Source organism: Seriola dumerili, unplaced genomic scaffold, assembly GCF_002260705.1.
Source record: "Seriola dumerili isolate Sdu_G_001 unplaced genomic scaffold, Sdu_1.0 BDQW01000191.1, whole genome shotgun sequence".
Taxonomy (NCBI): domain Eukaryota; kingdom Metazoa; phylum Chordata; class Actinopteri; order Carangiformes; family Carangidae; genus Seriola; species Seriola dumerili.
The window spans coordinates 300,921-316,415 of record NW_019174446.1 but is presented as its reverse complement, the minus strand read 5'-3'; the positions used below and the strand labels follow the sequence as shown (position 1 = coordinate 316,415).

The 15,495-nt window shown below is 43.4% G+C and overlaps 2 protein-coding genes across 2 annotated transcripts in view; one reads left to right on the top strand and one right to left on the bottom strand.

The window, feature by feature from the left end:
- gpd1l (glycerol-3-phosphate dehydrogenase 1 like) overlaps window positions 1-4,832 on the bottom strand; it is a 13,220-nt gene extending 8,388 nt beyond the window's left edge. The window contains exons 1-3 of the mRNA XM_022753459.1: window positions 4,697-4,832; window positions 3,039-3,215; window positions 2,676-2,816 (exon numbers count right to left, since the gene is read on the bottom strand). Of these exons, the coding sequence (XP_022609180.1) occupies window positions 2,676-2,816; window positions 3,039-3,215; window positions 4,697-4,741 (363 nt within the window). The 5' untranslated portion in view covers window positions 4,742-4,832. The remainder of the gene's footprint in view (window positions 1-2,675; window positions 2,817-3,038; window positions 3,216-4,696) is intronic.
- Window positions 4,833-6,271: 1,439 nt separating this feature from the next.
- Window positions 6,272-15,495, top strand: part of LOC111227847 (oxysterol-binding protein-related protein 10-like) — a 40,754-nt gene continuing 31,530 nt past the window's right edge. Inside the window, exons 1-2 of the mRNA XM_022753572.1 lie at window positions 6,272-6,501; window positions 14,673-14,851. Coding sequence (XP_022609293.1) covers window positions 6,272-6,501; window positions 14,673-14,851 — 409 coding nt within the window. The remainder of the gene's footprint in view (window positions 6,502-14,672; window positions 14,852-15,495) is intronic.

Sequence of the window (15,495 nt, the reverse complement as noted above, 5' to 3'; positions counted from 1 at the left end):
TACAGACAAAAGCATGGCTTTAAAACTGGCTCCAGACGTCCCTCTCTCCAGCAAAACTTTCCAGCTCCTCCTCCGGCATTCCCAGGCCGGATGGGATATGTAATCCCTCCGGTGAGTTCTGGGTCTACCCTGGGGTCTCCTCCCAGTCAGACGTACCCGGAAAACCTCCAAAGGAAGGCGCCCAGGAGGCGTCCTTATCAGATGCGTGAACCACCTCAGCTGGCTCCTTTTAACGTGAAGGAGCAGCGACTGTGAGCTCCCTCCACCATGTCAGGGCTCCTCACCCTATCTCTAAGGCTGAGCCCAGACACCCTTCGGAGGAAAACCATTTCAGCTGCCTGCATCCACGACCTCATTCCCCTCGGTGACTACCCAGAACTCATGAGCAAAGGTGAGGGTTGGAACGAAGGTCGACTGGTAAATCGGGGAACAGCAGCTTGGCTTTATTGGACTGTGCTGTACATACTGAAGATGGCAGGAGCCTCCACATCAGACTGAACAGGAAACACACCCGCACAGACCAGTGACTCTCACAGAGCAGGAACACAAGCTAGGAGTTATCAGAACCCTGGAACACTGAGCTGATAATGAACCAACAGGTGTCCATCTCCACAAACACCTGAAGGACACGCTTAAAGCTGTGGATACACAACTGGACCTTTGTGAAATCAGCCACAAGATCCAGGAAGAACACGACACTGAGGGTGGAGAAGAAAAGAATAAAGGCAACAACCTCGTCATCACATACAGTATGTGTCTGAGTATCTGAGAGACACTCAGGAGGATCTTCAACAGGAACCACATCCCTGAGTTTTTAAACCCAGAAACACACAGAGACAAAAAACTGGTTCATCTTAAAGAGCACAGTCCAGTGCAGCGGGGAATGTGAAGCTAAACAAACACATGGCTCAACACAGGAGGGCCAAGACTCAGCAGTTCACCTACACCTGAAGGAGAAGAGACAATCCTCAGCAGAGGAGGAGGTCTACCACACCGCTTATGCTCCACCTGTCGTGCAGGAGCTTTAACCTCCATTCACACCTGGCCTCAGGTGACTCCAACGGCTTTCATTAACGCAGGAGCACTAACGAACCAGGAGAAGTCAATGACCTTGATAACGACCTCACAGAGGTTAAATGCCTGGGTCTCCTCACCTGTCAGTCAGAACTGAGGAAGCCTCTTGGATCAGAGGTGAAAGTATCTACAATCAAGTCCAGCTGCACTTGATTAAACCCTTTTTGGATGATCATGACCTGTATGAGTGAGAACCTTCAAGGACATCAGGTGAGCTGTCTGTCACCTACTGGTCACAGGCTGTAAGCAGCGGTGGCTGAAGTGACGGCTACGGTGTGATGCGATGCCGTAGAGTCTATGTTGACACTTCCTACCGTTGCAGCCCAACTGTCTACTATGGGAGACAGACTAGTTTGCTGTATTTATGGATTTTGAGTATGTTTGCTAAAGATACCTGATAATTTGACAGATTTTTCCAGTTTATTCAGACGTCAGAACAAACTGTTGTTCACCTGCCATCCTGTGTATTGATGAAACCATGACGCTGTCCGTGGTGCTGAAGTAACAGACGGATTTATACAAACTGCTCATTTGATATTTAATCGTCTCTAAAGCAAATATCAAGAGCTCTCGAGTCATTTTAAGAGACATTTGTAGCAATGTTCAGTGCGACCTCGGTTTCCTGAAGAAGTGAAGTAGCCGAGTTAAATGTTGCTTAGTGATCTTTGATTTCCATTACTACGGCAACATGTTGGAATGTACACAGTCGCCGAAGCCATCAGTTCAACTGTGGCTGCTTATAGTTTCTAGTATCTCCTCTGGTACAGTGATGAATCAAAGAATCAGGATGATTTTATTTCCACTTCAGCGGTGAGATGAGTGAACATCGTCATCGTCAGAGTGCTAAGATGATGGAAGCTGCTGAGGCTCCAGATGTTGAGCCATCACTCAGCTGACTCTGAGATGAGGTTAGGGACAAGCCTCAGTTCACAGTAGCTCAGGCTACGTCCACACTACTACATTTTTATTTGAAAACAGCGTTTTGAAACAAAAACAATCTCTGTCCAGACGACCATTTTAGCTTTGTATCAGAAACGATCTCCATCCAGACTGTCACAGCTGAAAACACATCCATACCTGAGCAATCACGTACACTGAGCATGCGCAAGCCGGTGTAAACAGGAAGCAGATTGTCTACTCTGCAGCTGATTAGTTGCAAAAAACACTATGAACGAGGAACAGCGAAGACAGCTGCAGTGTAGTCGAGGCTGATGAGACCCAATCAGGCAGCGTGGGTGTCTGCGTCATCGTTTCATAAGGGGTTTTCATTCCAAAACAAGTCCAGCAGGGTTTCCAAAAATCTACGTTTTCGGTGCTCGAAAACTCTGGAGTCCACACCACTCAGTAGGAGAAAACGTAGCAAAAGAGATGAGTTTTAAAATGAAAATGTAACAGCGTGGATGTAGCCTCAGACACAGAAGTTTTAAATACCTCATTCACACACACAGGGACTGACACTGAGCTGGCGTCCGTCCCTCTGAGACCTAACAGTTACACTATCCTCTGACACATTCACACAGCGTTCATCTGTGCTGTGGTGCAGGGTGGCGCTGCTGGTGTGAAGCAGAACAAGCAGCATGACTCAATGAAAGAGATCTGACCTTGATGAGTGTGATTCCCCGAGCTCTGGTGGAGACGCAGCCCACCATCTCATCACAGAGCTTCCTGATGAACTGGTGAGGGACAACAAACACCAGCAGGTCGGCTCCCTCGGCAGCATCGCAGAGCTTCGGGACAGCCACCTGTGGATAAACAGAGACAGAGGTGAGGTCTCAGTGAGCCCTGATCAGCTGATGTGGGTTCAAACTGCATCTGGATAAAAAGTCACATCTGTTTAGTCGCACAGAAGCAGCATTTCAGTGATTTGAAATATTAAATGCAGTTCTGATGAGTGTTAGCTGACACAGAGCTCTGCAGAGCACAGTGTCGGTTCATGAAGACTGAGGGAGGACCGTGTCTCTCACCACATTCTCTGGCAGTTTGTATCCAGGCAGGTACTTGATGTTTTCATGCTCCATGTTGATGATGTCGGTCAACTTCCTGCCGTTGATGTTTTCCTCAAACACCCACATCTTGACTGTGGTGGCGAATCGCTGCAGTGACCTGGCATTGTTTCCAATGATCCTGGCGATGGCTGAGCGTGTAAAACCACAGCAGAGGTTGGGAGGTCAGGAGGTCAGGGGGTCAGGGGGTCAGGGGGTCAACTTGCCCACACTTTGCCACACGATTAATCAGCATCTCACTGAACCCTAAACTGCTGTGAGCTCTCATCATAACAAACAACAAGAGTGAGAACTGATTTGTTTTTGGTTTGTTGATGGAGGATTTAGTCTGTGGTGACGCTGAACTGGGTTGTTCTTTTTTACTGAGAGCTACTTTGACTAAATAAAAGGGGCTGAGAGCTCCTCATGTCTTATATTACTGGTTACATTTATTCAAATATTGTATCAAAAAAAAAAATCATACTTGGATTATTTTTTCAGTTGGAATTGTTGTTTTTTCATTTCATTTTTACTGAAAAAGATTTGAAAATTATGATGTTTTGATTTTTGTTGGGTCTTCTATCAAAAAAACATGTTCCTTTACATCTGGAGAATACAAATTGTAGGCCGGAGCGTCTCTGTAGCAACACAATGCTTATGGTGCTAACAATGCACAACAATGTGATGCATCTTACCTTTATTAAAAAAAAAAAAATACAGCTCCTGTGATTTGAATATTGCACTTGACCATACTGTGATTTCAATTATTTTTCGATTAATTGTGCAGCCCTGTATGATATCATTTAACAAGTCATCAAATATCAACATCCAAAACTCACACTTTGTACCAAAAACATGTGAGACTAAAACCAGACAAAAATCTGAGTCATGATTCAGTCAGACCTGAACACACAGACACCACTGTAAATAAACCTCCATAAACCTGATTAGAAACCAGAGAAATTAATTTAAAGAGAACTTTTCATTTAATTTTCAATTTTTTCTTTAATTTTAAGAGACCTTAAAATAAACTTAAAATACATGATTCCGTTCATTTCATTGTCCAAAATGTAAACAAACATTGTCTTTAAAAAAAACGGGGCTCAAGTTTAAGCCCACAGTTTAACTCACTGTATCCATGGCAACATATTTCCTGTTTGTTGAAAAGTTTAGTTTATTTCTGCTCTGTTGTCAGAAGAGTCGCTATCACTGCATCATGTGGCCTACAGCTGATCTGATGTAAACGAACCTGACAGTAACTCATGTGACTGACAACTGACAGATGATGATTTGGTGCTGATTTTGTTGCATTTGAGGAGAAAATCTGTCTGTACAACTACATCCTTGACAGTGACGGCACAGGTGAACCAACACCTGAAACAGCTCCAACACAGTCTGAGCGCTGCAGCGTTCACAAAGGAGGATTCGCTGCAGGACTGTGTCAGTGTCAGACGGCTGCTCCTAATAATTTGCTACATGTTTCTCTCGGTGCTGCACCCTCCAGCTGTTTAACCTGGGATAATGTAATCAGGCAGAGCTCAGAGCTGGAAACGCCCCTGCTTCAAAACCAGAAACCCTCCACACAGATGCCACTGAACAAGGCACTTAACTCCATCCGGCCCCTGTAGCTGACCACCTTACCAGTTCCCGGAGCCCACTATGCACACTTTGAGCGGAGACGCCATGGATGATGCTGCCGGAGCTCAACTGCCCGCTCCGGCTCTTCTTCTCTACAGGGAACACCGCTTTAATCAACGGAGACACCGCGGGGACGACGATCCGCGTCGTCTGCTGATGACGTCACAGAATGTGTCGCACACTAGGCTGTCGGGGGTTGTAGTTTTAGAATTGTAGTTTTGTACGTTGACGTAGATGGCAGCCCCCAGATTACATAAGGGTGAGGCTATGAACATAACAGGATGAAATGAATTATGGGAAGAATCATCTGTGATGATATGTGTTAATATTGATATGCAGCAGAGACTGGGTCCTGGTGTGTGTTGATACCTGATGAAGCTGCTTCATATAGGTACAACAGCGTGTGTCTCTGAGGGGAGGGGCAGTTATAGTGTGTGTCCAGGTCTGATAATCAAGTCATTAAATCCTGATACATACTGTATCACCTGCTTATAGACCACACACACCAAAGACTGACAATTCATCATGTGCAATAATTTAACTCACCATCTGTGCAATATCACACATCTGCTTTTTTGTTTTTGTTATGTTTAAGTATATAATCGTACATGTTATATTATTATATTATTCATCTTTTAAAGTATTTTTATTGTCATTTTGCAGTTTCCTTTCTTTGTACTGTCACTTTTCTGCTGTAATCCTGCACATTTCCCCACTGTGGGACTAATGAAGGAATATCTTATAGCCTCCTTATTCATCACAACTGCATGCACGTAATGCACAGTTACTTTCATTAGATAGAATAAAAACACCGCACGTTAGATTCCCAGCTGCTTATTTTATTTTTATTTTTATAATTCTGCTTCGATGAAGAAATCGACATAAAATGATCATCAAGATCAAGATTATTGTTATTATTATAGTAGCACTGCTTCAGTTGACTTGGTTGATCATTCAATCTTTTAGTCCTTCAGTTAAAACTTCAGTCCATTAGACCTGGTGCTTGTGAAAGCTTTACAAACACCTGACAGGTAATTCATCTACAATACAGATGGAACTGTGTAAAACATAGAAACCTGTTTGGTAATTGGGAGAATAATGAATGTGAATCAAACAGGAGCAGTATCTTCATGCAGAACACTGTCTGCTATTATTTCAGTGTGTTGCTCTGACGTTTCTATAATATTACAGGAATTAAACACAACCACAGTCTGGTTCTCAGCCTGATGCTCGGAGCTTTTACTGCATTATTGATTCCCTGTGGCCACTGAAGGGGGAGTATCCCAGGCTTGGGGGAGTGACCAACCCGGGATTTCCAAAATAACAAACGCAATAACGTCAGAGTGAGAGAGAGAGGGGGGAGAGAGAGGGAGAGAGAGAGAGAGAGGGAGAGAGAGAGAGAGAGAACGAGAGAGAGAGATTGAGAGAGAGAGAGAGAGAGAGGGAGAGACCGCAGTCAGTTAGTCGGGGTACCCTCCAGTTCGGTGTCGGGGCAGGCTGCTGGACCACTGCTCATCTCACCTCAGGGTGGAAACGGACGGAGAGCAGCCACGAGCACAAGCCGCAGCAGCAGCAACATGAACCGGTCAGCGCGTCAGGAGAGCCCCGCTTGGAGCCCCTGCAGGAGGCAGGAGCACCGAGGCGGCCAGTCACACAGCCTGGATGCTGCTCAGCACCGACTGGGGTCCAGGACCAGGGACAGCCGCGCGGGGTCCGGCCCCACGCACCACAAAACAGCCCGCAGCAAGCGGCACCTGGAGGGGGTCCTGAAGAAATACACGAACCTGTTCCAGGGCTGGCAGAGCAGGTAGGTCCCGGACCGATGTTAGAGAGCCGCTGTTCATGAGGTCACTTCATCAACCCGAGTCAGACTGTGACACGTTCACAGATCATGTTTGAGACACTGTGGTTGTAACGTTGTTCCTGTAGGGTCTCAGTGTTTCACAGGTGGAGGTGTGAAGTGTCTGATGTTACTGACTGAGTGACTGACAGCTGATCACAGGGTCGTGTGTCTGAACGCTGACCTGTCATGTCCGCATCTAAAAACTGTTTCTGTGCCTTTTTTTAATTTTGTTCAAACTTTTTTCTGTGGTGGTGGAGTTAGCTGTGTGTGTGTGTGTGTGTGTGTGTGTGTGTGTGTTTGTGTTTGTGTGCGTGCTCACACAGGTGTTATTTAAACAAGAAGTGTGTCTTTCTAAATGCAACATCAGTGTCATTTTTTGCAATATTTTATTTTTTTATTTGTCAGTCTGAGGTCACATCACAGCATCCACACACCCTGTGGACCAGGACCAGGTCTATGTACCACTCACTCATCCTTCTTTGCATGTGAGAGGAGATGTGGGGGTGGAAGTCCCAGAAACACTGAATGAGTCATCCAGGATCAGGAAAGCCCTGCACTCCTCTCCTGCATCACAACACTCCCTCCCTCCCCCTCCCTCCTCTCTCTCTTTAACTGCTGACTCTCTCTCTCCCTCTCTCACTGTCCCAGTGGATCGATAGGAAAAGCATCCAATCGTGTAATGAGCTCTATGATCACACTCTGACAGTGTGTGGTACACTCACTTCCACACACCCTCTCTTTTACACTTACTCTCTCTCACACACACACAAACACACACACACATACACACACTCCAGTTTTCTTGGCTCCTGAGTGCATGGGTCAAGTACAGCAGTGTGTGTGTGTGTGTGAGAGCGTCAGCAGGTTGTGTATGTGTGTGTTTAACATCAGTCTGTGTCCTGTCAGAGCGAACGGAGCCTGGAGCCAACACAGTGAAGCAGCAGCGTCGTGTTGGTATCGTCGCTCCGGTTGTTGTTTTGTTGTTGTTCTCAGTCACAGGGGAGTTCACTGTATCATTTGTTCTGACAGGTGGATGACAGAGAATATTATAGCTGCTCTCAGCACAGCTTCATGATTCATACCTCGGTGTTTTAAGTCTTATTCAGTCTGACTGCTGGACCCGGACTGAGAGGAAATAGGGACTTCACAGTGTCATAGTCAGTATACAGAGACAAAAAGGACGAAGATGACACACGAACACACTGTATAGCAGCCACGTAGCCAGTAATGGGCTCGGACCCAGCCAAGTTTAATCAAAACTCATTATTACCAAAAAATATAAAAATGTATATAAAGTAAATAAAAACTTGGTTCATAGGTGACGTATGTGTCTCTGTGCTTAATTTGTCCTTTAATTGAAACAGATTTTTTGAAACAAGTTGAGGGAAACACATCCATCCATCCATTATCTATAGCGCTTATCTTTGTAGGGTCACAGGGGGGCTGGAGCCAATCCCAGCTGACTTTGGGCAAGGGTGAGGGCGAGGGCGGTCGCCAGTCTATGACAGGGCTGACACATAGAGATAAACAACCACTTGTGCAACCATTCACACCTATGGGCACTTTAGAGTCACCAATTAATGTCTCTGGACTGTGGGAGGAAGCCGGAGCCCCCCGCAGAGAACCCACACAGGCACAGGGAGGAAATGCTAACTCCACACAGAAAGGCCCCAGGCACTGGGTTCGAACCCAGAACCTTCTCGCTGTGAGGTGACAGTGCTAACCACTGTCCACTATGCCGCTCTTGAGGGAAACCTCGGGAACGTAATTGGTTGCTATGGTTCCTACAGTCTGTGGCCGACCTGCAGCAGCTAGCTAGCCGGTTTTTCAGCTGATGAAATGTTAAGGCCGTAGCGATGGCTAAACAAAGTTCTCTAATGTGTTGTTTTTAAAGCGCAAGAGTTGAGGAAGAAGACATGCCACTGCCTTCATCAACAGAGCCCACCCAGCCCACAACTTCATTAGCCCACCAGACGGTTAGCCGGGTCGCTTGCTCCTCAATGCCAGGGCTCTCTCCCGCCGATTTACCTGCGGTTGATGAACCACCTTCAGAGCCAAATGTGCAGGTTTTTCCCTGCACTCACAAGAATGGAAACTCTATGTGCTTCTCATCAAAGTGGTATGGACAGTTTTGTTGGTTGGAATACAGAGTGATTAATGGATGAGGGATATGTTCCATGTTGGGTTTAAGTGTAGTTGCCTCTTTGTGCAATGAAAGGGTTCATTGACAGTGCTGCTTAATGTACAGCCGTTGCACTGCTGGTTCTGGAGGTAAAAATATATTTTAGCTTGTATCCCAAACGATATAATAGACAGGTTTTTGTTTACTGTTGTGTGCAGCCTTTAAAGAATGAGCTCTGTTGGTTGAGCATGTTTATAGGCAGTTCATTGCATTTTCAGAGTGCTTCAAATTAAAATTATTGCCGTTTTTCCTTCTTTCTGAATCTAAATTTTCATAAGACTTTTTTATACTGGCCCACCCAAAATAAAATTTTTGCCTACGCCACTGGTATATAGACCTGCAACAGTGATGATGTCATATCTGGATAGCAGCGGGCTCAGCTGAGAGGGGACCACAGGGCAGAGGTCAGACTGTTTGGTTCAATGATGTTTCTGCCCTTGGCTACCCCCAGACCTTTGAGAGGGTGTTGGTCCGTTTCAGGTCCAGTCCCTAAAAGGGGAGCCTCTTCCGGTATATGAGTGTATGATATTTCTCGAGGAGGTGATGTTGAAGGGAGTGAGGGGAGGAGAGTAAAGCTGTGTGTATGAGTCAGAGATGTGGAGACTGGAAAGTGAAAGACGGTTCATCAGTGGTGTTTAGTGTGCTCTGTGCACAGGTCTGACTGTCAGTGAGTTTGTAATGGGTAACTCTCCTGTGCTGCTAGTTTATATTGGATCAGATGTATTTTGGTGATGGAGAAAATGTTATTGCAGATTCTTTCCAAAAACTGGTACTGGTGGTAACAGTAAGGTGTTTTTTGTTTCCAATCACTGACCAGTAGGGACAGACTGCTGTCTGTCAGAAGGAGTTTGTAAATTGTTGAAGACACTTTGTTTCTGATTGGTCATGTTTTTGGTCATGATCCATCATTGGAGGACAGTCAGGGCTGGAGGCATTATGTTTTCAGGTTGTCGTCCGTCTCATTAACACCTTGAGGGAATTCCTTCATATTTGGCGCAAACGTTCATTTGGACTCAAGGATGAACTGATTAGATTTTGTTGGTCAAAGGTCAATCTCACTGTGACCTCACAAAACACGTTTTTGGCCATAACTCAGAAATTCATACGCTGATTATCACACAATGTAACACAAATGTCTAACAGGATAAAATGATGAAAATGAAGTGATGACATTTTATATCGAAAAGGTCAAAGGTCAATTTCACTGTGACATCATAATGTTCTGCAAAAGCACTCCTCTGGTCATTATTCAACACTGTAACTCAGGAAGAGGAGACTGACCAAATCTGAAGATATTCCCTCAAGGCAGACTTGAGATATCACATTCAAGAGGCCAAAAACATGTTTTCTGAGGTCACCTTGACCATGACCTTTTACCACCAAAATCTAATCAGTTCATCCTTGAGTCCCAGTGGACATTTTTATTAAATATGAAGAAATTCCTTCAAGACGTTACTATGGTATGTCATTCAGAATAATGAGACAGACAGACATACAGACATCCTGAACAGCGGCCCTGGCTGTTGCTGGCATGGAGGAATAAAACGTCACTAATCTGCGCCTCGCGAACAACAAAACACACACAGACACATATGAAAATCCATCAAGGCAGAACATTGATAGCATTACTTATTGCTTTGACATGGTCCTATATTCCAGGAAGGGGCTGCTTGCTTGTGGGGAGAGGGACCTGCCTTCCAGTCTGTTTGAGTCTCCTTCCGCTTTCAGAGTCATAAATGACTCGACATGTTCACATTGTTTCCTGACATACCTGACTTCAGATGAACCAGATCAGCTCACAGTTTTCATCTGATTCACTAATGTCTGTCCATTTTGCCTCTAACCTGGAGACCATCATGCTCCCATACACAGTTGTTCTTCTTCTCAGGTCTGTTTGGAGTCCTGCTGCTCTGGCTACTTCAACAAAAACCAGTTAAAACATAGCATCAATGTGACCTCTTTACTTCAGAGTTAGAGCCACTGATAGAAACAGTGTAGAGCACTGTGATGAACTAGTTAAGTAAATCAGGTCAAATCATGTAGAGTTCCCATTTGTTTGTGTTAAAGGACAAGACTTATTTTACAATTGACCCTAAACCACAATGAATTGATCCAACTAACAAGTATTGTCTATTTAGGCAACACTAAGAGAAAACACGGTGGGTTTAAATCAGAAAATCTCATAATCTACCAAACGGCCTTCTCTCCTTTCAGTAAATGTGTCAGAATAAACATTGGTCAGACAAGGAACCAGCCTTCTCCGACCCGAAGAGCTGATCTCACAGACTGTAAATAAAGATGGACGTAGCCTCTTCGGTGGCTTGTATCACAACTGAACTAGGACTTGAACCCAAATGCACGACTCCGAGACAAAGTACAAATTAACAATATTTTAATAACAAAGTATCAAAGAAAAATCACTCTTAGCGAGGAATATATATTCAAAGTACCCAAATAAAAATCACTCACAGAGAGAAAAAACTGTACAACAAAAAAAAAAACACTCTTTCGTGGAAAACCAACAAAGATTCAGGACAAAGGCAAAGAACGTAACACAGAACTCAAAACCTGACTTGGGACAAGGTGGCTGGCATGGTTCTCTGACAAGACAACAAGACGAACTGGCACAGAACAAAGGGAAACGCAGACTATATACACACACAAGGTAATGGGAAACAGGTGGAAACAATCAGGGCGGGGGCAGACAATCAGACCAGTGGGAAACACACAAGGGAAAGGAGGAAGTTACCTGAAACGAGAGGAGAGTTAGGTTTTCAAAATAAAACAAGAAGTCACGAGACAGACAAAACTAAACATAACTTAACGTCTCTTCATGGACATGACAGCTTGTAGCAAACATACGCTCACCCACCTGTCACTCAAAGAGGCCACCCCCTCAATTATGCAGAACTTAATAAAAATGTAAACAGGTGAGTTATAAAAAGATTCACCCTCCGTACCGTTGTCATGAAGGAGGAAATTAGGTACAGAGGTCTTCCATGGAGGGTCGTTCCCCTGCCCTCTTTCCCCACATGTCCTGTCTGTCTTCACTGTTTCTATAAAATAAAGATGTAAAATTGCACAAATAATAATAACTACTACTTTACAGATGGGCGCCACTCTCTGGTACAGTGGTTCATACAGTGGGTCAGACTCCCCTGTTAACAGTCTTGATGTTCTGTCAGTGAGGACGTTCTTCAGGGTTGTTTGACTTCAGGATTAATGCATCAGGACAATGAGGAATGGGGCCTTTACACCTTGTGTGCTCACTTGTTGACATCAGTCATGTGGTGGCACTGAGGTTGCGTTGCCCGCTGTGAGCTGTGAACATGGAGTTTGTTTCAGTTCTTTCCGTTGTTCTGTCATTTCACCTTACATCTCTTTTCAAACTCTTATTTATCTTCTTTCTAAACAATCTCCATCAGTTTCTACCTTTGTCTTTTCACTGTATATTTCTGTGTATCAACTGTACGGTTTACCTTTGCTCTTATATGTTTCTCCATTTGTAACTCTCATCTATTCTGTTTGTGATTTTCATGAACTGAATCTGTAGCAGCAGGTGTTGTGACCTCAGGTTTGCAGTAGTGGTTGTGCTGGCGGCTGCTGCTGGCGTTGAACCACTTCTCCCTCACTTTGAGAAGAAACTGTTGGGACGGTCCAAACAACTGACCCTGACCTCAAAGAAGACCTATTATGGCAATCTGTTGTGTTCATCATTTTATTCTTGGTGTCTACTAAAATAAAAAAAAAATCAAGTTACCCTTTTTATTTCATTTTGTAAAATTCAGCACTTTATTATATATTTCTAAAAGTGCTCCGTTCTGTAGTTATTACTTATTACAGCAGTTAATGTCTGTGCTAAAAGAACATTTAGTTATATAGAGAAGAACCGACATTTTAGACCTTTGCTTGAGGAATTTTTGTCTACCTGGGCCTCTTTGAATTTGAACTGAATCCCCCTGGTCTATGAAGTAAGTCCTGGACCCCCAAGAGGCGTTTGTTGCAAATGAGAAAAGGGAGTTTTTCCCTGACAGAGGTACTCCTCCCTTTGATGTGGTCTTTGAGCCTTGCGACTCTGTAGACCATTTACATGCACAGACAGCTACATTACACACTATAGGAAAGGAGCAAGTCAGAAAAGCACGATAGGGCCTCTTGAATCTGGACCTAAAACCAGGTCTTAACCCTCAAACGGCCCTTTGAAGTTGTGAGAACCGCTCAAAATGTCCTCGCACAGTAAGGTCTACAACTCAAACGAGTCCTCACAAAGATAGAAGTACAAACACACACACATATGATGTAGACAGGAGATTATTCACTGCTTCACGCCTGTGCTGCTGATCATTTACATTTGGATGAGAGCTGGATCCACTTGATGTTCCACTGCAAACCACACAGTCACATGACACGGTCACATGACCGCAGTGGTAGAAACAGTTTGCTGTGTGAAAACATATGTAAATTATTCATAGTGGTCTCTCTCCTCTCAATGCTGGTTTCCTTGTTTTCCATTAAACATTTGTGCTTCTTTTCTCCGTCCCTGCATCACCCTGTCTGTCCTCTTCCTCTCTCTCTCTTCATCCATCCATCACCCTCTCTCCCTCCATCAGTGGTTTCTCATCTGTGCTCAGAGAAGCTGCTCACATATTAAAGTCTCCAGGGTAAAATCACTCAGTCCTCAGTGGGCTGCATATGAGCTCCAGCGTGAGATGGAGAGGATTTGTCCTTTCTCTCATCATGAGTGAAGAATGCTGACTGAGCAATATCGCATTCACAGAGGTTGTTTATGTGTGTGAGAGAAGTGAGAGTGAACAGGAAGTGAAGAAGGTTGTGTTGAAATATTACAACCAGACCTCAACAGTCAGCCTCAGTGGATGCACTCCTGCCTCTGATGAGGGAGTCATCACGCTGCTGAGGATGTTACAGTGATGTGCTCATGTCTCTGAATTCAAAGATTAAAAGGAGAACTGTCAAGTTTTCTTATTACAGAGACAGAGAGGAACAGGAGTAGAGCTGAGAAAGACATCACTCAGTCTTCAGTCTTTTTAATGAACCAACAAAACGGGTAACAATGCAAACCCAAAAACACACAGTCATTAAAGTGTAACAGCCACTGCAAATGACAGAATATGAATTATGAGGCTCAGTGTGATGTTGGACGAGCTGCTGGGATTCATCGACTGGAGCAGAATGAATGACTAATGAGATGTAGTTGAATGCTTGTGTATTGTGTATTGTGGAACCATTCATACCTTATTACCTGCTATCTGTTTAATGGTTTGTAAAAACAACAAAAAAAAACTCACAAAAGACCCAAAATAAAAGATTTAAAGAAGAAAAGATGATTTAATTCAGTCTTTATGGAGTTTGCGCGCACTCTTTATTTGTGTATTTGGTTTGTCATATTACATCTGTCCTTTTTGTTTCCGCACTTACTATTGTAAAATACAGGCTACATATTATAATATTCTATGAGTAGTACTGTTGTGTTTTACATTTTATTCTTTGTGGAGTTGAATCTCAGCTAAAGCAAATGTTTCTGGTTCAAGATGACTACAATACATCACAATACATCATCATGTTGTTCCTGTTTCGTTGAAATCCTACTGCTGAGCTCTCCTTCACTCACAGTGAGTGTGTTGGGTCAGAACCAAGTGCAGTCCAGCTGCATAATGACTTGTTGTCTCAGTAAATAAAGAACAAAATACATGTAGATTCAATGAAAACCTTTTTTTACAATTTTACAATTAAAACTACAAAGTAAAACCACCATGTCCCACCATCACAATACCCTTAATTAACGAGCTTCATTCAAAAGTCAAACCTTTCAAAAACACTAACTATCTGTTTGGCATCACGTGAAGCGTGTAATGTGTTAGAATGTCACCTAATGTCTTTTGATCACTTTATTGTGTCCTCTCCGTCTCATCTCTCTCCCTTCTGTCTCCTGCAGATATTTTGTCCTGGACCCAGAACTGGGTCAGCTCCAGTATTATCTAAATGAACTGAGTAAAAGCCAGCGACCTCCCCGAGGGTCTCTGCCTCTCCTTGGAGCGATGGTGGTCTCCAGTGATGAGTTTCCCTTCATGTTCACTTTTCAGTCCACCACTGGTGATTCCTACAAACTGAGAGGTGAGAGACAGAGTCTTCATGTCTTGTGCAGAAAGAGACATAGTGAAGTTGTGTCAACTGTGTACTATTATTAAAACTCTTGCTTGCCCAGACAGAAATGTAATATGTGACATACAGTATATGTCCCTATATCAAGAGTGATGTTTCCATACATGTCAGCTATAAGGGGATGTATTATTATCACATATATACATGCTCTGGATATATAAACATATAAGTTTATAACATATACCAAAGTAAAATTTGTATATGTACATATATTAAAAATGTCTATATCATGAATTTTTATATGGTATAAGATGTTCCGATCATATATTTTAACAATATATTAAATTAAATATATATTTAACTTATATATGTATTTATTAAAATAACATACACATACAAATTCTATATTCTTATATAAGTTTTCCTTATTAATTCATTCCCATTCTAGAAAAGTGGTCTCAGACTTTTGGAACCTACAGTATAATATCAACAGATATTGACAGGCTTTGGGATGGATATATATTTACATAACATATGTCTACAATATAAACATACATGTATAAACAAACATATTTGTTTGACCCTTGTTTCAACCATCCAGTGGTTGAAACAAAGGGAACTCAGGTCTGGGCTCATGTGCTCCTTAACAGTGTGTG